The sequence below is a fragment of the Acanthopagrus latus genome, chromosome 16, assembly GCF_904848185.1.
Source record: "Acanthopagrus latus isolate v.2019 chromosome 16, fAcaLat1.1, whole genome shotgun sequence".
NCBI lineage: Eukaryota > Metazoa > Chordata > Actinopteri > Spariformes > Sparidae > Acanthopagrus > Acanthopagrus latus.
This window is the reverse complement of record NC_051054.1, coordinates 6,253,980-6,278,398: the sequence shown is the minus strand read 5'-3', so window position 1 is coordinate 6,278,398 and position 24,419 is coordinate 6,253,980. Positions and strand designations below refer to the sequence as shown.

General features: G+C 42.6%; 1 protein-coding gene across 5 annotated transcripts in view; it reads left to right on the top strand.

The window, feature by feature from the left end:
- Nucleotides 1-10,497: 10,497 nt before the first annotated feature.
- zgc:110158 (uncharacterized protein LOC553590 homolog) overlaps nucleotides 10,498-24,419 on the top strand; it is a 41,680-nt gene continuing 27,758 nt past the window's right edge. The window contains exons 1-3 of one of the 5 annotated variants that reach the window (XM_037071107.1): nucleotides 10,498-10,819; nucleotides 19,115-19,187; nucleotides 19,816-19,877. In XM_037071107.1, coding sequence (XP_036927002.1) covers nucleotides 10,764-10,819; nucleotides 19,115-19,187; nucleotides 19,816-19,877 — 191 coding nt within the window. In that variant the 5' untranslated portion in view covers nucleotides 10,498-10,763. The remainder of the gene's footprint in view (nucleotides 10,820-19,114; nucleotides 19,188-19,815; nucleotides 19,878-24,419) is intronic. The other 4 variants (XM_037071108.1, XM_037071106.1, XM_037071110.1 and 1 more) reach the window with 4 other exon arrangements.

Genomic DNA, 24,419 nt, shown 5'->3' with positions numbered 1-24,419 from the left:
AAGATTTGTTCTCAGTTCCCAACAATGACACCTCCTGATTCTCCTCTCCTCATAGCAACAGCAGCAGCAGCAGCAGCTGAGGCTCATGGGTATCTGCGTGTTCAGAGCTATCTACCGTAACAAACCGTCAGATCAGCGTTGGCCTCTCGGAAACAATAAAAAACCTGAGATCTTTTGAGCTAAACATAAACCCCCCACCGTAGATTATCATGTTTTGACCAACGGCTCCTTCTTTGTTTTCACTCCTCGGATGAATAAATATTATTAAGCACTCGCAGAGGAGCTTAAAAAATTCATCGACGTGCTTTTTAATTTTTTTTTTTACGGTAGCGTTTATATATTTAGAGCCGTTACAGAACTGCGAACGGCAACATCTCCATGGTCACTCGCGGAAAAAAAAAACGCCGTGTGGAACACACCGTTCTGGATCTCCGAAGGTGACAGAAATACAGCATCTGAAATTACTCTGCTGGTTGAGAGAAAATAACATCTGTAGACTGTCTGTGTGGCCAATTATACCACCGCACACTCATGCTTGTGTCTCTGATAAAAAAAAAAAAGAGAGAGGGAAAGAGAACGAAAAAGGTCTTGTAACTGTTCAAACGTTTGCGAGAGGACACGCAGTCTGGATCCAATTTGACATCCGAGTCAACATGTGTTTCTGTCGCGGGCGCTCGGGTCAAATGTAAATAAAAGAAAAAGACTGTGAGTTCTTCACACAGGAGGGAAAAGAGAAAATGGCCACATCGCTGAATCCATACCGAATGTGTGACTTGCGCCTTTGCGGCATGTGTAAGTGAGGAACTAATTCTTATTTTTCATATTCAGTACATTGTTTTAGACTTTCTGCCTCGTTGGTCGACCGATTCAGTGGGTTTGGATCTCCCACAGCGCTACCTGACGAATATCAGTTCCTAGTAGCTCGACGTTATCGGTTCGGATCAACCGCACCATCTGATAACAAACATTCCAGCCATTTTACTTTTGGTTTTGGCTGCTGACGGGCAGCAAGTCAACGAGAATACCAGAGATTGCAGTAAAAGTGAAGACAATCGAAGTGAACGGGGAGAGAAAAAAAACAAAAACATAATCAGGACAAGAAAAGGAGAAAAATAAGAGCGGGTAAACATGTGGAACAGTGTTTCTAACTGAAGCGTTTACTCTATAACTGTTGTTTATTCAGAGCGGCGCGTGCATGTTAACAACTTAACATTTATGGGCACAAGATGAAGGTTACGTTATTGACTGTGACTGCAGCCGGTGATCGAGGGCAGATGAGCAGCCGGCCGCAGGAAAAAACTAGCTCTCAGATACTGAAAAGTGCAGGAGGGGAATGTAACTGAGTACATGTACTTGTCTGAGTTACTTTACTTGAGTATTAAAACCTGATCTGTACTTTATACTCCACTACATTCGTCTGACAGCTTTAGCTACTTTTAATGACGGCATGTGACAAAGTAAATCTACTCGTGCCGTCTTCTGCAACTTTGTACTTCTGCTGCACTTCATTTTGGTAATTCGCTGAATTAATTAGCTGGATTACTTTGCAGATCAGTTTCACGACACCAACTTATTATTTTTTTTCTCTCACGTGACACCTTCAGCTCATCCCACCGGAGCGACAGCGTGATATCCTCATTTTGCCGGCCTGTAGGAAGTCCGTCTGCAGCCGCGCCAAATCGGTTAAAGCGCAACTGAATCTCGACCGTGCACTCAAGTCAGTGCTGCAACGTGATTGGCTGATATGTTTCCCAGCCCGGCTGTGTGAAAACAGATGATTTGCTTTTGAAGGGAAGAATATGTGTCATACAACTGCCATCCTACACACTGTGGACTTTTTCCTTTCAAAATGCTTTAAGTGGTTCGTCTCCTGCCTTACGACGTCTCTGGCTAAGCTAACCGCCGCCTGCTAGCTCCCCGTACTTGACATTCAGACACGACAGGGTTGGCAGCCCTTTGTAATCTTCTCATCTGACTCTCTGCGAGAGCGCATGTATTTCCTTGAAAGTCATACAAGATGCGTTGCGTAATTTCCAGAGAAAACTAAACACGAACAGAGGCGAATGGGCTTCAGCTCTTCTGGAAGACGGTGCTAAGTTGTACCAAAAAAAACCTCAGTCGGCTCCTAAAAGGCCCCTTGGCTGAATAAGGTGAAAGGTCATTAGCTTACATGTTAGTATGTCAGATGCTTACAGTGTGTGTGTGTGTGTGTGTGTGTGTGTGTGTGTGTGTGTGTGTGTGTGTGTGTGTGTGTGTGTGTGTGTGTGTGTTTTAAATGTGTCAGTCCCTGAAGGCATGTCGCTGTCAAGCCGGGGAACTTGTGCGTCTGACTGTAAGTCCACAGTCCTGCCCTGTCAGAAATAGGCCGGGTTAGGTTAGAAAATGTTTCATAAGCTCAGACTGACCTCTTTCCTCGCTGCTTCTCCCTCTCCACCACCACCACCCCCACCCTCACCCGCCTGTCTCCCCCACACACACCTCCTCTCTTTTTCTTGCTGTCGCTGTCTCTCCTTCTCGCCCCCCCACAGACGTAAAAACAGTCCAAAACATGTACGGTGACACCTGAAAAAAAAAGAAAGAAGAAAAAGTCAACTTTTCCTCACACTGTTTCTCTCTCTCTGTGCTTCCCAACTTTCCTCCACGGCTCCCCTCCCTCCTTCATTTTTAATCTCTCGGAAAAAAAAAAAAAAAAAGAAAAAAAAAATCTCCCCCCTCATTAATATTTCCTGCATTCTGTTTTCTGATAGCTTTGTGCTCCAAGAGTAATATCCTCCCTGCTAAACTGACGGAGGGGAGGTGACTGAAATACTTGAGAGCCGCGGGTATGACGCCTGGGTGTGCAGGTGTGTGTGTGTGTGTGTGTGTGTGTGTGTGTGTGTGTGCTGCACAAGGCGTGTGAGTCCGTGTCCGATGCGTGCCGGGTCTTACGTGTGTGCGCTTGGTGTGGTGTGTGAGCGTGTAATTGCATGCATGTGTCTCCGTGTTTGTCTCCGTCTACCATTTGACTGCCATCTGAATCTGTGGCACGTACAGCAGAGCTACGAAACAGCAGATAGACAGACAGGAGGGAGAGGAGAGGATAGGAGAGGAGAGAGAGAAAAAAAGGGGGGTAGGAGGAGGAGGAGGGGTGAGAAGGAGTGAAGAAGTAGAGAAGAGAACAAGTGAGGAGGAGGAGGAGAGATGAGGACAGGGAGCAGAGGAAGAAGAGAGACAGGCAGGGAGAGACGGTGAGCATGAGAGAGTTAGACAAATAGAGATACAGAAAGAGAGAGACAGGCTCAGAGGAGGAGGAGGTGGAGGAGGAGGAGGAGGAGGAGGAGGAGGAGGAGGAGGAGGAGGAGGAGGTGGAGGAGGAGGAGGAGGAGGAGGGCATCAGCATACAGAGGCAGTCTGTGGTCTTCCAAGCAGCAGCAGCAGCAGCAGTAAAAATAGGGGAGAAGAAAAACAACGATGGCTTGAAAGATTAAATTCCTGTTGGAATAGGAAGTGCAGAGGGAGGGAAGGGCAGAGAGCGAGGGGGAGGCGATGGGAGGACCGGGTGCTGCCCGGGGTGAAGGTGCAACCGGGGGTTTGGTGCGTATTGTTAAAAAGGAAAAAAATAAATAAAGTAAAATATGCACCAGAATGCTCAAGAAACAATCGGTGGTGAGGGATGGCCACCTGGGAAGATGTAGATGTGGTGAGGCGGTGAAACAGTCCCAGCACGGCTACAGTGGATGTAAAGGGTCAGTTCACCCAAAATAAAAAGAAAAGCTTCCTCACTTGCAGACGGGTGTGGTTTAAAAGTTGGGGTATCAATGGATTAGGTTTGGCTGGATTAAAGGGCGACTGTCGGGCCTCGGCGGAGGTTTGCGCTCTACTGAGTGTCATTCTAATTATTTCTGTGTTTCTCTTTCACTTTGAGATCAGGCATCGTACATTTGAGGTGGGGGAGGGAGGACGAGATGCACCAAGTCGCTCTGGAGTGACTGTTAAATCCTCTCGTTCTTAGAAAACCAAACAGGTACAGAAAATAATTTTCAGCTCCAACTTTATTTGAGTAATTCTAATAAAAATTTTTCTTTGACGTTTGACGTTAAGCACTAAATGGTTTAGATTCCTCCTTATTTTGGGTGTTTTATTAAAATGTTCTCGCATCGGGCGCCTGTTTCAGTTTGCCGTATGTCTGTATTGTATCTGTTCCTTGCAAATGAATCATAAACAAATGAATAATTGTCTTCAATTTTGATCTAAATATGGCCCCATTCTATATTCTTGTATTATGTCCTATGGAGTGGACAAATGCATTCTGAGTCACAGAAAATTGGGATAAAAGTGTCTCCAACATCATATTTATGAGAATAAAATTATTTAACAGTCAGTCCTGGATCTCTTTTAGGGATATATAATGACACATCACATAAATATATATAGAAGGAAGTTTTTGGCAATATTTGAGGCTAAAAATAAACATTAAAAGACGATAATTTTGTGGTTTAATGATTCACACACGTGGGGGTTAACACGCTGATTGAAGGAGCGCCTCTACACGGAGAATATTCATTTTAATTTCCCTCTCAGCTGGTTCTGATGGATAATGATTCCCCCCCTAAAATGTCAACGCTGTTCTTACATTTTCTCATTTTCTCGTAACAATGGTTTGGATTTTTTTTTTTTTTTTTTTGATTCACATTGATATGACACAAAGCAAATCTTTTTCTTTCTTTCTTTTTTTTCTTTTTTTTTTTATTCTATTACCCCCAAAGCCTGTTTTCACAAAAGAACACAGAGGGGCGAGGAGGGGAAGGAAGTGATTGCTAAGTGCTGGAACGGGTCCCACATCTCTCTTACAAGCCAATGAGCGCTCGATAGAGAAATTCCAACAAACTGACTGATTGGCACCGCAAAAGGATGCCATTCAATTAGAAATGAACATGTGAATGGGACGCTTCTGAGAGGGATCTGGAGTGATGAAAAATACAGGTTTGGCATGATTGAGCTCAAACCTGTTTGGGGAGGGGTGGGGGGGTGGGGGGTTGCCGGTGTGTGACTTTGAGTGCACGTGTGTGTGTGTGTGTGTGTGCACTCTCCCTGATAGGGTAGGGGCTTCGTTAGGGTAATTACAGCTTTGCTATGTAAATAAGCCTGTCGTAGAGGAGAGAGACACACCCACCTCTTTTTCAGACCCAATTAACCTAACTCCCCTGGAATTTACATACCTAACAATCTACAGCTCTCTCCTGCGTGCGCACACACACACACACACACACACACACACACACACACACACATATTCCAGCACTATTGCATGCACACTTAAATAAACTTTATTAAAGCGCAAATATGCAGCAAACTTAAAGCCAGTCTCAGACAACAGGCAGTGCAGTGTGTGTGTGTGTGTGTGTGTGTGTGTAAACTTTTGTCCTGCTGTGCGTGTTAGATCCCGGTCCAGGCGGCAGGCTGCAGCCGGCCAGGTGATATCTGAATGCATAAGGCATCACCTCGGGCTAACTGGCTGCTGGAGCTGTGGTGAGCAGCATCTATCATCTCAGCCGCTGATGAATGCCTGTCCTGAGTGGCTGTGTGGCGTAGTGAGGGGAGCGCAGAGTGCACGAAAATGACTCATGGTGGTGGAAGGAGAAGGGAGGAGGAGGAGGAAGAGGAGGAAGAGGAGGAAGAGGCGGGGGGGGGTGGCAAGGTAGAGAGCTCGGGAAGGAGGACACAAGGGAGAGGGAAAAAGGAGTGATGTGGAGGCTGAGGGAAGGAGAGAAGATGAGATGAGCGTATCCAGAACGACTGCATAAAAGGGATGGGAACGATGGAGATCCATTGGGGAGGAAAAGTAGAGGAACAGTGAGGAGAGAGGTGCAGGAGAAGCGACTGAAGGAGGCGCGTGAGGGTGGAGACGCATGGAGACAAGAGGGAGAACGGAAATGGAGGAGGAAGGGGAAGGGGGGAGGAGAGAGAGAGAGAGAGATGGAGGATGTGGGTGCACGAGGAAGAACAGAGGGAGATAGCGGCGAGGAGGCAAGAAAAGTGGGTCAGAGGAGAGGACGCCGATGGAAGAGGAGGAAGGAGAGAGTGATGAGGCGAGATGGAGAGGGAGATACCAGAGGAAGGAGCGAGGGAGGGATGGGTGGAGAGGAGGGAGGAGGGGGGGATCTCAGTGGAAGTTTGGAGGGCAGCGTCCTCCAGGTGCCAAGTGATAAACCAGACAGAGTTGTGGCGTTTTTAAGGAAACAGCTACTGTACGTTCAAACCGAGCAGTGAGTCTGCAGACAGTATGAATCAGTGCCAGAGCTCCGGACACGCTGTGCATGCGAGCAACAGCATTTTTTGCGCCACAGACCTCACATAACCAAACTATTTGACTCTTGAACGCTGGATAAAAGTTGTAAAAAGATCTCCCAGCAGAGATGTGCTTGAATTATCCAGGGCAGTTCCAGGGTCAGTTGATACAAAACATCTCCGATGCAGCACAATGTAAAGACGATTATCCAGTTGATTATAACTCCGTTTTGTGCAATTTCACACAAACCAATGAAAGCAATGTAGTAAATACTAAGGAAACATGGATGTTATGTTACTTTGAAGAAGGTTAAAGTCTCATCGCTCCACAGATCTGTCTTTTTGTCTCTTTAGTGGGGTTTCAGTGGCCTTTGGAGCCGCATGCTTCAGGAGTGTCGTGATTTATTATTTTTTGCAATAAATTCTAGAATTTTCTGTGTTTCCATTCAGGTTTTTGCACATGTAAATTGAAAATCTGCACTAAAAAAAGGTGGACTGGAGCACTTTAACCCAACAAATGCAGCTTTTATGTACAGCTACACTGTTAGAAGGCCATGTGGCTACACGAGGGGTGGATGGACGGGAACGAAGCATGAGAGAGAGAGAGAGAGTGCGCGCTGATGCTGCTTGTGTTTATTCTGTGCAAAGGAGGAAGAGCCAGTGTTCCCGGGGATCATTGGGTTCTCCGATCAATACCGCTGCTATGATGAGACAGTGATAGAGTTTGTGGTCTAGAGCTTAAAAGATACCCACACCATCGCTTTCTCCCCTTCGCTCGTTCTCCGTCTCCATGAGAGGATGAACGCGCTGAATTAAAAAAAAGAAGTCGTCGTGATCTCACTGTTTCGGCCTCTTCACACTAACAATCTGCTTTATTTTGATTTTTCAAATGTCTTAGATTTTAAAAGAAGTCGAGGAAACGCAGTTTTTCGGAAAACAGAGGCATCCGCCTGTTCTCGCCCTCCTGCCCTCTCTCTGATCGCTCATTATGAATGTACATATTATTTCAGAAGACTGCACTCATAAAAATCGTCGTTTTGATTGACAGCACGGAGGCACACAAGACACTGTTCTCCTGGTTCACAGGTAGAGTTTATGAGCTGCCTTCAATCATAATTTCATGCTTATTTAGTTTTCTGATCTCAGTCAGAGAAAAAAATAAGCTAATAGTGAGAGTTTTTTTTTTTTTTTAACCATTTTATTGTTTTGGCACTTGGATGGAGATTATTAATAAACCAACTGTAAAAAGCTGGTGTGGATGCATGTCATATTAAAAAATTGGGATAAGAAACAAACAGATGCTGGTGATTATTCAAAAAACTGGAGAAGCTGGAACTAACGCCATACAGTCGTCATGGAGTCAACACTGGAGGGGGACCGAATCTGACGAAGGGTGTGAGAAGAAACATCACATTTCATTCTTTTATATATTTCAAAGTTATGAAAGAGAGAGAGACTGTACAGTCTTCGGCATTAACTGCCTGTCCTCGGCAGTTGAGCAACTGGTTTTTCTGGGAAACAGTAACAACACTTGCACAACTGCAGAAGAGCTTCATACTATGATCACGGGTTAAAATAATGGAGATTTGTTAAGTTTAGCAGTGTTGATCAGTAGGTAGTTTTGGGGGTGACGAAGAGGAATGCTTACACTGTGAAAGCAAGATAACCAAAATGCATCCTCCATATTAGCAACATGACCGAAATGCATCCCCCATGTTGGCAAAATAACCAAACTGCATCCTCAGTGTTAGCATATTAACCAAAATACACTCCCCATTTTAGCAAATTGACCAAAATGCATCCCCCATGTTAGCAAAAATAACCAAAATGCATCCTCAATGTTAGCATAATAACCAAAATGTATCTTCCGTGTTGGCAAAATAACCAAAAACACATCCCCCATTTTAGTATAATGACCAAAATGCATCCCCCATGTTAGCATAATGACCAAAATACATCCTCTGTGTTAGCATAATAACCAAATTGCATCCTCAATGTTAGCATAATAACCAAAATACACCCCCCATTTTAGCAAATTGACCAAAATGCATCCCCCATGTCAGCAAAAATAACCAAAATGCATCCTCCGTGTTGGCAAAATAACCAAACTGTATCTGTCATGTTAGCATAATGACCAAAATGCATCGTTCATGTTAGCAGAATAACCAAAATGCAACTACCATGTTAGCAAATTGACCAAATGCATCCCCTATCTTGGCAAAAAAAATAACCAAAATGCATCCTCAGTGTTGGCAAAATAACCAAATTGTATCTGTCATGTTGGCATAATGACCAAAATGCATCCTTCATGTTAGCGAAATAACCAGAATGGATCCTACATGTTTGCAAAATAACCAAAATGCGTCCCCCCCCACCACCAATATATAATATAATTACGGCCCTGACAGGAACAAAAAGATTCCTGTTCACACTCTGTCTTGTTCTGCATATGAGTGAGACTGTGAGTAGCATGAAGACACTGGAGAACAATCTAATGTATGCATATCATAAACATTTACATATATATATCACACTCTGCGTCTGCATCTTTCAGTACGTCGGTGTTGCTGTAGATTTACATTCACTAGTTCACAGAGGAATATTCCTGCTGTCGTAATGCTGCTCGCTCCTGTTCTTTCTCCCTCTTCATCCTCTAATATTCCTCTATTCTTTCATATTAAGTCTGCTCATCATGAGGCGTTTGTATTCTCATGTTTAAAAAAAAAACAAGCCCTGCCACACGCACACAGAAATATATTTTCTCCCTCTCTCTCTCTCTCACACACACACACACACACACACACACACACAGACACACACACACAGACACACACGCCACCGTGTGCACAAACACACATGCACACAGACAGTCAGCTGTGCCCTTCCCACAGCTAGTAGCACGAAAACAGAACACACTGCCTGTCCCTGCCTTACACACATACACACACACACACACACACACACACATGTGCACACGCAAACTCTGCAACTGCCCTCTACACACTCTTAAAGGGACATGACACAGAGTTACACATCTCGCCAAGCGAGAGCAGAGGAGCTTACGTGAACACCACGTTGACACTTACAGTAGCTCCGGCATCCTGTGTTGTAATGTTCCAGGGGAAACAAAAAAAAAAAAAAGGTGTGTTGCCATGAACATTACACTTGAAGGGCTAAACCAGAACAAAGTGCCATTTGTGGGAATTTGTTTGGGAGTGGCTGATATGTTGGGAATTAAATCATTCTATTTGGGGTTATTTTCTTAACGCCGAGGTAACAAAACACGAACCTACAATGGGCTTTTTCCCCCAGTTTTTACATATTGTATGATGCCATTGTTGCGTTTGTTGAATTTGAGAGCGGCATACACAAGAAAATAAAGATTCAGAATGAAATGTTTGCGTTTAAATTAAACGGTGAGACCACCTTGAACCGGATACCGTGAATAAGACTATCAGTAAGTCAGTAAACATTAACCAAAATGAAAATAAATTGATGAATTATAAATATGTTTGCCCTCTTTGTTCAGTTCCTGTGACTTGTTTTTGACACCGGACCTCATTTGGATACAGGCAGAGTGAGATCTATGTTGAATAGAACAAAATAAAGATCGCCCTCAAGTAGTTTGGGATTCCTTGGAACCTTTGTCGGGACCCTTACTAGTCCCTGGATCCCAGTTTCCGGTCCGAAATAACCCAATATTGCGCGAAAAACAGCAATAAAATAACTTACGGCCTCTTATGTACAGTTATATAATCAGGTAACTCAATAACCTCAATCAGTGGTGTGCGCAGACTATCTGGGGGTCAGGGGTGAAAGTTAATGAGAGGCCCCTCCTGAGTGTGCAGAGTAAAGGTTAACGTTCATAGTTGTCGTAAGGTTTCACTACAGGACAAGTACTTGCTGAACACAGGGGGGCCCCAGGTGGGCAATTCGGGGCCGGTGAAGTGCCCCGCTGCTGTGACATGGGTGCAAAAATTAAACACTGAAAGGCAGCATCAAGAGGAAAATGTCTCAACTGATATTAGGATTGAATAAAATGTACAGATAACTAACTGTATATGGAGATAAATGCACGCAAGGCCTGAACTTTAAAGAGTCCAGAAGAGAACTTGAACTTGAAGCGAAGTCGACAGAGAAAACTGAGACACTGTCGCTTTAAGAAGCCCCCACCGTCTCACAACAGGGGGGGCGTGAGCTGAATCCAGGAACAGCGATTGAAAAAAAAAAAAAAAAAAAAAAAAAAAAAAAAGCTCCACCAGCGGACTGTTTCAAGTTCCCCCCGGCTGAAACCCTGCCTGATTTGTGGGCAATGTTGGGGATGTAGAAAAAAAAAAAAAAAAAAAAAAAAAAAGGAAACCGGAGCAAAGAGAGAGCAAGGGAGAAATAGGGAGACAACACTAACTGGGTAGCTATGGAGATAGTAGGTTTTCCTGGTAGCTTTCTTTGACAGGTGTCGAGTGGGATAAAACAAAGTGTCAGAACAGCCTCCCAAGATGTACGGCAAGGGCAAAGGAGCTGTGGTCCCCTCCGATAGCCAAGCAAGAGAAAAGTAAGTAAATTATTGCACTGTCACAAGAGAAACCAAGCCAACAAGAGTGTGCTGCTAGCTGGCTAAACTTGCTAACTGATGTGAAGCAGTCACTTCAGCGGGGAGCACGCGTGTTCTCCTGCGAGCTCTTGTGTTAGTTCTTCCTTTTTTTTTTTTTTTTTTTTTGAATTTTTAGCTAACATGTGAGCAGCGAAAAGTGATGCAGCGATAGTTTATTCGCCTCTTCCATCCCTCGCAACTTAAAAAACGCAAGGCATGGCTGCTAAGTTAGCCCGAGCTGCTAGCCAGTTTCACTCTTGCTCTCTCTCTTTTTTTTTTTTTTTTGGCTTTCTTGTTTCTCTCTCGTGCCAGTGGCAGTTTCTTCTTATTTTAAAGTTGCAACCCACTCGAACGTTGCGGGGAGCGGTTGTGCCCGCACGTGTGTTTTTTTTTTAAATTTATTTTTTATTTTATTTTGTGGTGTGGTACAAACGCGTTAAAATGTTAGTTGCACTCCCGGTGAATTGTCTGCGAGGAGCGTTGCTGAGGATCCCACTTCGGTCCCAGTGAGAGAGAGAAGGGGGGAACAATGCATTGTAAGCTAGCTTGGCTTTTGTGTCGCCCCGCTCGAGCAGCGGCAGGTAAAAACAGGATCCAGCCGTTAGTGGGGGGGTTTTGGCATAACGTTCTTTAACGGCTCCTTCGGTGCCACCGAGCGTTCCACGCCGGTTGTACTTTGTCTACGCTGTGTGCCTGTGTGCGTCCGGTCAGCGGTAGAGACGCCGCCGCCGCCGCCACGGGCTCCGCTGCGCCTCATAACTTTTGTGGCCCGTACGGATTTGCCTTCCAGTCACCCCCGAGTTGTGCGAGTGGCTGCCGGGGATCGGACTCCGAGCAGCTGCCCGCAGAATGAGACCCAGATGTGGGCTGTTTTGTCTCTTAAGTGGCCGGTTTGTCAGGGAGCTCAGGCGGTGTTAGCTTGTGGAGCTGTAGCCTCTCTTGTCGATCCCTTTGTCTGCATGCCACCGTCTCCATGCCTGTTGTTCGCCCAGGATGGATGCATGCAGCACGTCCCCCCCCCCAAACAACTAGCGCTTAAAACAACCCGCACTGACTCCAGATCAGTCCGAAAATGTGGCTTGATTTACCAACAAAGTTTTCGATGCTTTTTAATTCTGAAAAATTTAAAGCCACCATATGCAAGGGGGGGGGGGGACTTCCTTTGCTGATGGCCACTGTTAACAAAGCCAACTAAACCTTGCACACGCGTTCATTCAACTTTTATTTGCCGTCTTAATGCTTAATGCTGGTCACTGTTCCACTACAGCTGAATAACCCAGAGGTGAGAGCATCCACACAGGTGAATGCTTGTGGCTTTATTCCCTCACAGTGGATGGTTCTAACACCAGCAAATGCTCACTCGCTCACTGACTGGCTGGACCAGTCAGCAGATTGGGGTACTGGAGTGGGACAGAGTTGTCAGACTCATGTGCATGTTTGCCTCGGTTACCTCCCCGAAGCTCTCGCCCATGCCGTGATCCCACACTCTTTCTCTACGTCTTTCTCCATCTGCCTCCTAACTCTCACTTCCCCATCCTTTGCTGCTCCTCATAGTCCTCATCCCTCGCTTCGCTGTTGAATTATTGAGACGGACTGAAGCAGCTGCTCTCAGCTTTGCGTCAGAGTTGAGAGAGACGGAAGGAAAGGGGAGAGACAGAAGAGAGGAGAGAGATATGGTGGGCAGACTCATCCATGTTTAAAGAGGGGGTTTTGTCGGGGGCCTCGGGCAGGATGTCAGGTGTGCTGTTGGTGTACGTCGGGGAGGTTTCTCACTCTTTGGGAGTAAGCGTATGCACGCTCTGATGTCCCGTCTCAGAACGTGTGGGGGAACGGCGGGAGGGAGGTCAGGAGGTCACCTCACATGGTGCGGCGGAGGGCGAAAATTTAGTTTCAGCATGCGAGAGACTTGGAAGTGCATAAATCATATGATAGGAGAATCTGATTCCAGCAGTGAAACTTTGGTGTCACCAGGCTGTATCACCTTAAAACGAAAGAGAAATAGCTGCTGGAACTATTTTTCAGATTTTTTACCCTCCTTTATGAATATAATATCATATTCTGGCTGTCAAAAGCAATTATGACCGTCCTCTTTCCCTCTCCATCCTGACTCGACTGCTCCTCTGATCCCCTGTACCTCCTACTGTTTCCTCCTCTATAAAAATGGGGCATACCCCCTCTTATGTTCGAGGCAAAAAAATGGTTCCCCTCTCTCTTTACCCCGCCGTCCTATAGACGCTCCTTCTCCTCCACCTCCTCCTCCTTCTAAAACTTCTCTTCCTTCTCTATGAGCTAGCTTCTGAGCTTTAATAATGCAGGAGGCCAGGTGCACGCACACACAGCCCCTTTTGCAACCCACACGAAAACACACATACACACACCACACATAAAAATTTCATTGAAGGCCTCTTGAGGGGGGGATCTGCAGTGTGATCCTCCTATCCCCAGACACAAGACCACGTCTAACCATTCCTTTCTAGTCAAACTCCTATAGAAGGCTGCACATGTATTTAGGCAGGTCGGTGAACCTGCAGTGTACAGGGAGATGTAAACAGTATCAATATTTGAGGCAAGCACTGTTTCCTAAAGCTTCCTGTGAGCCTTTTCCAGTTATCTCAAAAGTGTTCGAATCCACACAGATGCAGGGAATCTATAAGTGTTAAAGTGTGATTAGTAAACTGTGGGTGTGTGTTTGTGTTTGTGTGCATGTGCTGTGCAGGTGTGTGGCCCAATGCTAGACTGACCTGCGAGTGGCAGTGACTTTACACTCCTACACCAGCGGTCACGTAGAGCTTTGTGACCTACAAATTGGTAGGAGCCTCAGAAAGTGGTCAGATTCCCCTGGCTGAAGTGGTCAAGTGTGTGTGTGTGTGGATGTCGTGTGTGAACTGCAGTCTTTAATCTCTCGGGGGCATCGGCCAATTGGACCACAACCAACCTGTCCCACTGTCTTGTGTTGAATTGAGCAATGTCAGTGAAATCAGGGTTGATTCTGCTCTTAGGTATATTTCATAGTTGTGCAGGACGGTACGTTTATCTAGAGTTGAATAATATTAACTGGTGTAAATCACTCCAGGATGTTTAGAATTCATGGCTGCCTTGGCTTTTGTTTGTTTGTTCATCTGGATGTCTGCGTGTGCTTGTATGTTTTCTTATCTTGGTGACTATCAGACAGAGGGGAACACCCATAGCTATTATTACCCTCCAAGAAAGATGGTTCTTTGCATGAGAGCAAGTAACTTTCGATACCATGAGGTGGCGGTAGTCTCACTCAGACTCCCGACTGCTAATATAAAACAGGAGCCCGACTGACGTATCGGTTGGCTGATATTATTGGCCTATCACAGATATACCAGTATCGGCGTATGGGTTTCACAATATGCAGTGACAAACATGTTTTGTGTAATTTGACAACAATTAAATTCCCGCTAATTTATTTGTCGCCACTTTAGACAATGACGTTTGTTGTTAAACTGTAAACGACCATGCTTCTGTTACATATCTGTGTCACAAGTCTTTCATAACCACATCGAAGGATCATTGCAATGATTGTATCAGTGTCATAATTTTTACTCCCCAATATCCGCCACAAAATCTTGTATCAGTCGGGCTCTCTACACAAGTCATTGTTATGATAAAGCTGGGTTTGCCTCAAATTTTCACACCATTCTTGGTAATATTGCCACTTCTAATTTGGCATACTGTATGTCTGATTAAGAATTTGATGAGGAAGCGAAGGGCAAAAAATAAATAGGAAATGGTGTTAAATGGATGAAATCATGATATTACAGCATGAGGGTCTCCCTTTTGTTCTGTTTCTCAGCTTAGCCAATCAGTGATTTGTCTCAACAGGCCAGCAATTCTTCTAGCTCACTTGACCTGAAAGCCGTCAACAAGGTGTAGGGAAACGCTGCATAAACCCAGACACCCACCAACATCATTATACTATAAATGTAAAAAACAAAAAGGCCAACATGCTTCATACAATTTCCCAGAGCCAAAATTTCTTGTTTTGTCCAACAAACAGTGACAAAGAAAAGCTGCAAGTCCTTACATTAAAGAAACTGGAACATGTTCAAGTAATTTTCTTTTACTCGACTAATTGAATAATTGACTGATTGTTGCGGCTCTATTGAATGCATGTTACACGTAAACCATAGAACTATAAATAATTGCATTACACATGTACCAAGCAAAGTTTTATTTTCTCTGGATGCTCTGTCTCTCTCTCTCTCTGGGGCAATTGCTTAAATGACTTTCAAATGTCAAAAGCTTCCTATAAAATTAGTATCCATAACATAACACACAGCTGGTTCAACAAGCTTATGCTCAGTCCAGGTTGGGGGGGGGGGGGGGGTCATGACGACAGATCTAATGCCATTGACCCATTAAACCTCTGTTTTAGGCTACACTAAAGCAGCAGTGTGCAGTTTTACTTGTGTATTTCATTGCGCATGTATTGAGCAGCCTTGAAAGTTTATCTGTAGTTGTGTCTGAAGTATTAGCAATGTCCTACTTTATCGTATGCACCAGATACACTGCGTATTAGTGTGTGCATATGAGTATGTGGCATGCAGATTACTTTGACGTCATATAGAACCAATCATGTGTCACACTTGATTAAAACCTGGAACAAACACATTTAATCGTCATATTCTTTCGTCATGTTCTTTAGTTGCGTGCATTTATATCTGCCAGCTGCTGCCCCTCCTGCTGTGATGATGTTCAGAAAATGCCCCCTGACTGCGTCGTGTCTGTGCGAAGGACAAGGTGTGATCATGTAGCAACCGTCGGCGCAAACTACAGTTATTGTCTGTTTGCTTATTCATATTTTTTTACAGACTACATTTGCATACTAACAATGCATATTTTAAACCGTTGCATATCATTAGTAGTAAGAACGGGTCAGGCACAGACCGTCTCTCCATCACAACACTCTACAGTAGTAGTTTCTGCCATTTCTGTTGCTCCCATGTGCTTGCCTCACCTGAAGCTTGATTCAAGACATTCAGCAGAAATGGTAATGAAGTGAGTGGATTCTCATCTTGAACCTCACATAAAAGTGTGCAGCGCATTTCTATTACCATGTGGACTATTATTAGTAGGACTCTAATCTGTTGATTATTTTCTAGATCAAGCGCTAAGTAGTTTGGTCTATAAAATATCAGAAAATTGTGAAAAATGTTGATCAGTATTTCTCAAAGCAAGAGGAAGTTCTTCGCTGCCTTGTTTTGACCACAACCCAAATATACTCTGTTTACACTCACAGAGGAGCAAATACACCAGAATCAGAATTGACACTTTTATCTTCTCAAACCAATTAATAGTTTATCAAAATAGTTAGTGATAATTTAATAGTTGACAACTAATTGACTAAGCATTGCAGCTCTTATTAACTGAATAGACTGATAGATTAAAATCTTAAGAATTTAGAATGATTTTTGCTGTGATTAGAGCTACAGCTAACAATTACTATTGTTGGTTAATCAAATAACTTCTTAAATAGATCTTCTTTTAGAAAAACATTAGAAAACTATGAAAAATGCCCATCACATTATCCTACAGTACAATAAAATGTAATTGCATACCTGTTGCAACAGTTCAAGTCCCAAATGTAAAATTTTCTATATTGTAAAGTGTCAGATTCTCGTTTTTGAGAACGTGAAGTCATAAAATTTTGGCCTGCATGCCAACCCCAATCGGTTGCAGATTAATTTTCTTAAATTAATCATCCATGCGTTTCAATTTGTGTTTCCCGTATTTAGTCCCAAACCGTCAATCCAAAGGTACACAGCCTGAAGTTTGACCCTGGTGCTGAGAATTGAGGTGATGATGCAGTAACATATGAATAATTTCTACTTTGACAAACTGTGCACAGTTATTAAAAATCAGCCCATTTAATTTCCTTAGAATACAAAGATAGTGAGCTTATCAGCCTCCCATCCAACATTTTAACTGTCCCACTATACATCATGTTAAGAGGCTTAAATGCGCTTAAATAGACCTTCATCCCACCATTCAGCAAAACAATTCTGTGGAAGTCAGCACTGTGACGGCAAATTGGCTGTTAGTGGTTAAAACCAAACTGCACAACAGCCTTATTATCTCAGAACCATGTTTCATTGATCAGCTCATTGACTAATGATGGGGACTATGACACTGAGCTACTGTCCTTCTCATTAGGACCTTATTGGCCTGTCAGAGGACTGTCTGCTCTGGGCACACAGGGCACTGTCATATCCACGCTGCCGGTCGATTGATGGTCCATTAACAGCCTATTAAACACGACTAAGTGAAGGCGTTTGGAGTACAATGTTGGGCCAATGGGGGTTTCCCACTCCACAGCATGGTTCTTGTGTGTGTTAATAGACCCTGGTGGATTGTCGTTATCAAGTGTGTCTGGCCTGTTATAATAGCAGTTATTTAAAAAAAGTCTGAGAGCTTTCAAAGTATTGTCGGAATTGGAGGGAATGCGTGTTGTATGCAGCTATTTCTGTCAGAAACCTGCTGAGTTCAGTCAGAACACATTATTTCTCACCCAGGTCGACAGGTGTTTTTCTGCTTCAGCTGTGATTTGACAACTCAGGATGCTTAGGTTTAGTAAGATGCACATGCACAGTAGTGGGAAAACTATACTGGACACAGATGTGCTGCTGGGATGATGGAGCTGTTTATTCCTTTGTATTTGCTTTGGAGCTACATTGGAGATTCACCTGCTGGAACCTACAGTCAATTTTGGTTTTTAGGTTATGATTTTTACCCCGTAAATAGAGCTGCAGTGTTTAGAAACAATACATTAATTTTGATAAATTCTCTTAATTTGTTCCTTTCTGGGGGAGTAATGCATGGATCTTGATGAACTCTCTACTGAGTGCCATTCTAGTTGACAGTTTCTTCGGATATTTTATAGACTAGCTGCCCTCAGTCTCTGCTTTCAGGATAGTATTGTACTTTTTAGGAGTAAGTTTGAAACCATAAAAGTGAAGGCAATAGTACTGAATTTGCTAACTGTTCACACACAAGCTGTACAAATTGGCTGAAGCATTCATTCTGCAAGCATACAGCAGTTTCTGCGAGTATTAATATTACAACTGGGGTAGGGAAGCTCTTTACAATTATTGATGTTGAAATTTCAGTCATACATTCTCCATTTATTGAGATACAAATGATAAAAATAAAGTCAGCATACGAAAAAAATGATGACCTTTCCCGCTATTGGCTTATTGTTTCAGTAGGTTATATACTGAAGAAAAAAAACACTTCCTCATCCTGTGTACTGTGATGAAGGGCATCTTGACTCTTCTACCATTTTCAGTCCCTCCTGTCACCTCTGCGCATCTCCCATTCAGACATCTCGCATCTCAGCAACAGCTGTGCTTCCACCTAACACTTTCAGTATAGTATCTTTGAGACCTGTACTTACGTGTACTGAAACCCTGAATTTGTTTTGTTTAACCACCATAGAGGGCATGCTTAAATGAAGGCGGGGTTGTAACTGGCTTCCTGGCTCAACCCATCTCACTTCCAGCAATTGGAAATAAACAGACAAGATTTTTCTTGGTCATGAGAAGCTGTAGCATTTATTGGCACTGACACATTCTGACCTATGCTGTACTTTTACTGCCAGATTGACAAGTTACTGCCGCCTCTTTCCTCTGCTCCGTTCATGTTACCCGTCAGTTTTCTGCCACTCTCACATGCTCAGCCACACAATTGCTATACGAAACATCATTACACTAAGAAGAATAACACATCACATGCTTCCAGTTCTCTCTGACCAATCAGTGATCTGCAGTGTTTTATTTCTACCTTTAGTCTCAGCTTGCAGAGAGCTGACAAAAATGGGATGTACTGGATTGATTCTGTTGGTACCATTCACATCTTTTGTCTGTGGAAATGCAACAATAACCGCTCTAATGTATAATGAACTGAACTGAATTTGACTAGACTGCTCAATGGAAATGTGGCTATGAGTGCTTTTTATCCATTGTTGGTCCGTCAATATCTTTCACTATTTGTATGTGGTTTAGTCTTGAAAGGAGGCACTAGACTTTTAGTCTGTGAAACATTCCTTACTGTTATCTCAAGAGACCTATAGTTTCTTCTATTTTAGCTCCTCTGTAGTTCTTCTATTTTTCTTTTTGGAAAAAACTGCTATTGTAGGTTGGTTTTTGCTTCATTTGTGTTTTTGTCATTACAGTGGTCTTGAGAAATAAGGATGAGTTTGGCCTCTAACAATTTATTTCTTTTGCATTACAGGTTGGCGTTATATGTATACGAGTACCTGCTACATGTGGGAGCACAGAAGTCCGCACAGACCTTCCTGTCTGAGGTAAGATCTATAACTCTTAGCAGTGTTTTTAGATAGTTTAGATAAAGAAAATGGTTCTACACTCACAAGCTACGAGTTGATTACCTTTTGCATAATTTCTTTATTTATAAAACTGTACATATCATAACCAAGCGGATTTAGTGGATGTTTACAACAACTTGTAGCATCATTGCAAACATGCTAAACATGATTACAGAGCGTAAGGTGTTGCATCAATATTTCAAAAGGAAATCCTATAAAGTTACACCAGATCATGCTCACAGCCTGCCATGGTGCAGAAACAACTGATGCAGTTGTCTGTAGGCATGTGTGTTCTAAGTATGCATTTCTAAGCCTCTTAACAGCACTTTTGGGTGCAAACTGGTCATTGAATTGAGCTATTTTCTGAATCCAAAACACATTTAACATCTTGCTAAAAGGAAAAAAGGGCAAAAAGACTTAACAGACAGAAGAGAGTCAGGAAAATGGAGATCGGCAGAGCCAGAAAGATGCCCATCTTCACATCGGAGGCCATTGACAGTTTGAGACTGACTGATTATATGTTCTTAACCCCTGGACCTGCAGACATAATCCTCTCTCTAGTGCCTGCAAGTGACTTTTCTCTCTTCCACTCCTCTCCTCTCTTCAGATTCGATGGGAGAAGAATATTACATTAGGGGAGCCCCCTGGATTCCTCCATTCGTGGTGGTGGTGAGTGTCATTTTTTCTGAGCATGAAATAAGCTAGTTTTGTCTTGTTTCTGATATTGTGAGTCTATGCATTTCATTTTCTTTGGAGAGTAAATGGTACTGTCTCGAGCTGTGTATTCTAAAGGCTCATTAATGCTCAACTTTAGATACGCAGCCCTCTGTTTGTAGTCCGCGTTCATTTCGTCATTTTTTTTTTTTTTCTGAAAGCTCATGGATACAGATGAACAGTGCAACCTGTGGTAGTTATGGGGGCAGTGTAGCAGTTTGGGCAATAGTTGAAGCGGAAACGACCATAGAACAAGGAGTAGATGTTTTAAAATGGTGGAACTTTATGAGGAGAGGTATTGTGAAGTTTTAAACTTCTCTATGATGTTACTTTACCCGAGAAAGAACAGTTACTATAGAACAACTAGGAGGCAATAGGGCGGGAATTAAATGTTAGTTAAATCTATAAAATGTCAAAGCCCAGTTTAACATGTCCAAATTGCAACCAACACTAACTCTCTATTTAATACCATAAGTGACAAGAAAAGCAGCAAATCCTTCTGTTTAAGAAGCTGGAACCAGCAAACGTTTTATCATTTCAGTCAAATTTTTTCTATCAAAAATGTCAATCAGTTACCAAAAACACTGATTATAGATTTTATCAAAATTTTCCAGTGAACTAATTGATTATTTGACAAACTGTTTCAGCTGTAGTGTACCCTCCCTTCCCCACACATGCACACTCATCCCGACACTATATAATTAATCACCTTCATATGCACAAACAGTAGCTTCATTTTCATGGTCCGAAGTCTCATGAAAGAGCCATTATTCAAATATGAATATATTAAGCTAATATTTTATGTACACACTCGGATATTAATTTACTTGAAAAATGCCAAATTTAAAATAATTGATGGTATTTGTGCTCAGTCATGTTTAAGAGTGATTCTTATGAATTGGAGGTGAGGCGAAGTCTCAGCTTTGGGGTTGACCAGACTAACCGAGGGCGTGACCCCCTCCCTCCATGTCTTCTCCCCCTCCTTCAGTTCTCCATCCCTTCACCCCTGGTCCTGAAACAATAGATCCAGATGGTTAGGGAATGGACCAACTCCCCCCACTCCCCTCCCCCTCCTCACCCTCTCGTCACCCTTTGTGTGCCCCCCCACCTCCCACTTTTCTCCTTTGTTCATGTGGGAGAGGGATTCTTAGCAGATTAACCCGTTGCATTCCATCTTCCTTTGTGCCACCTCTTCATCCGCTGTCTTCCTCCTTCCCCCAACAACACCTCCTGTCATTTCTGCCCCTGGCTAAGATTTGACCTTAAGGGTCATCACAGATCTGATCAACAGATTCACTTTTTTGTTTTTGAGAAATCAGGATGAGGAAGGAAATCATACAACACATTTAAAAGCACTAAATATATATATCATGTTTACATACAGCTGGTCAGTGATTTAGATTTTAAACAACCTACTGTAAGATTTTAAGATACATTTAAAATATATTGGTGAGTCACTGCAGGTACAGCCGGTTGCTGTCTGCATTTCCACTGCAGTCTAAAGGCAGGCAAAGATGAGGCAAATTAGACCACTGACGTATGAAAAGCAGCAACTGTTTTGACACGCCATTTTTGCTAGAGACTGCTGTCCATCTGTCGTATACACTCTTCTGTATCTCCATGTCGCTGTGCTGAACAAAAAAAAGTGTTTTGCTACAGATTTTAAAATATGTTGGCTGACATGCAATGCTCAACCAGTCAGTAATGTGCAGCGCTGCAAGCCCCACCCCTGTAGTTGCTGTACATCTGGAAAGTACTAACCCCCAACTTTAACAGGGGCAAAAACATGTTTCTTGAACTTATTTTTGACCCTGGTCCATACAATGGAAACTACCAGTTTACTGATTAGCATAACTAACCAGGAACTAAAGATATCAATTAAATGAGGTTGAGTTGTAGTAGCAGAAAATGTAGATAGTAAAGTATCTCAAATGTACTTAAGTATAGTACTTACTTGAATTTTGTTTTGACCCTAAGATTTGTGTTTATACTGGAAATGTATAGCCAGAATTGGTCTTGGAAAAAAACATGTTGGTCGATCTCTTGTGGAACGCATCTAATTCCTCCTAAGGCTCCCCGTTCCTTTGGAAAGTTGTATATGATGCTACTTGTCAATCCGTGTAACAGTAGTCTCGTATGTGATTCAGTAGTGTTTGTACACCAGTGAAGGTCTGTGGCACAGAGGTGCTCAGATAATATTTGTTAGTAGGATCAATTCATTATAAGTTTTGGTCTTTTAAGCACATTTTTCCTAAGAAGATACAGTACAGGAATATACAATATCACATTTTTCCTTTTAAATCGAATAACAAAAAATGCTCACCACACAAGTCTTTAGCCAAATGACCTTACTTCTTCCTTCTTCAGAAAGATTAGAGCACAGCTACAAAACCTGGAGTGAGAATAAGTTTGCTGTGTTGCTGAAGGACACTGATTTAAATGAGTACAGCACATATTACAAAGGAACAAATATTTAAAAAGTTGTGGGTGTAAAATTACAGACCTGTAAATATACCCTTAAATGCTCTTAAAAAGTACAATCTCTATTGTAACTTTTCACCTTAGGGGGGAGTCTCTGCTGAGTCAGATGAATGAACACCAGGCCTGTAGAGCGCCATCAGCAATATGAGAGCAAGGACATGTTTTAATAAAGAGAAAATGAAGGAACAGAATAATAATATGTGACCAAGAAACCTGGGTAAATCTAAAGAAAGTTAGAAGTTAGCTTTTGTTCTATTGAGGACTTAAATCCAGATCTAGGTTCTTTCTCTCACATATTGGGAAAAATATAGAATAAAGTATAAAATGATGGTTTCTTGTATAAGCTCCTGCTAAAGAAGTGCTTTATTTCTCTTATTGATTCAGACTTCATCTTTCAACTGTGAGCAAACTAGTCATTTTCTCTTTCTTCTCCTCCTCTCTTTGTTCAGGCTTGTAGTAAAAAAGAGATTTTTTTTTTTTGGACTGGATGGTTTAAATCCTGTACCCTCAAAGTATTTCTCACTGTTGATGTGTCCTTGAGCATCACACTTACATCCTTTATCATGCACAGCTCAACCATGCACCTCTGTCATCCTCATGAAAGTAATACTTAAACTTTTGAGATCCAAATAGTCAATAAATTCCACTTTGTGTGGTAGAACCGCAGCTCGAGGGGAGTTTGTGATTTCATAGCAGGACTATACTTAACCACCATGATATCTTTGCGTCTTATGAAGTGCAGAGGTGTATGAAAAATTCCAGATGTTTGGGATTCAACATGTCTGTGTGTGTCACAGATTGCCAGGACATGTGAAGTGGCTGCCTGATTAGTCCTCTCGTTAGCCATGTTGCTGTTTCCCTTGGTTTGTAGCACTTCCACTAAATCAATGCTAAAAGACTGATTCAATTATGGCCTCTTACACAGGTAGCACACAGGCAGACAGTGCTGTCGTTAGGTGTGTGTCTGTGATTTTTACCACTTAGCAGAAGCTTGTATGGAAACAGTTTATGTGTACACTCACTGGCCACTTCATTAGATTCAACGGTACTGCCATAATTTCAGCTTTTACAAAGATTTGAATGTTCACTTTTGATTGACACTGTCAAAGACAACATCACCACCCACTGTTAGGGTTGTAAATAACCAGTTTCATAACAATTCAATATTATATTGATTCTTTGGAAAATGATACAATAATTGCCAGAAGCTGACACCACTTCCTTTTCTGCTTTTGGCCATGAAAGAAAAACAACACATAAATAAAAGTTTACTTTAAATTGACTCAACACACATAAAACATTGCTTAACAACAAAAACTTTTTTAACAGAAGTGATAACATTTGGTTTAGTGAGAACTGTCAAAGAGACTAAACAAATTTCAAATTTAAAGATGTGTCATAAAGTTTATGATATGGAACGATGTTGTCACTTTGCATCAATGATATTGGATCATTGATCCTTAAATTGAGATATGGGTCTGAAGTGAAAGCTTGTGACACCCCGACACTGAGACCTCAATAATGATGATAAAGTAGACAGTGTCAACAAAAAGTGACAATGTGTAAGTCTTATAGAACTAGACTTCATAGAAGAGCTGTCGCATTGGATTGCACAACATTGTAGTGTAACTAAGAAAGAGGCCGGTGCGTGTTTCAGCTCTTTGAAGGACCAAATCAACAAATTCAAGTGATTGCTAGTAAAAGAGAGTATTATATGGATCATGTTTAGGATTAAGTAATCAAATTTAAGAGTGATGAAATGGATGCAGTCAATGAAAGGACTGCAAGTAAGTATTGTGGTGTGTGTGTTTGTGTGTGTTTTGAGTGAGTGAGTGAGTGAGAGGCTGATTGAGGTGGTCGACTCTGGCATTGTGTCCCTCTTACAGTGAGGCTCAAGTGCATAAGAGGCAGTTTAAGAGTGCTAGGGAGATAGTGAGAGTCTGTGAATGGGTTATGAATAGCTGTTATACATTTGCTTGTATTGCTCTGCTTGCTAACCTTTGACCTCTCCACCCC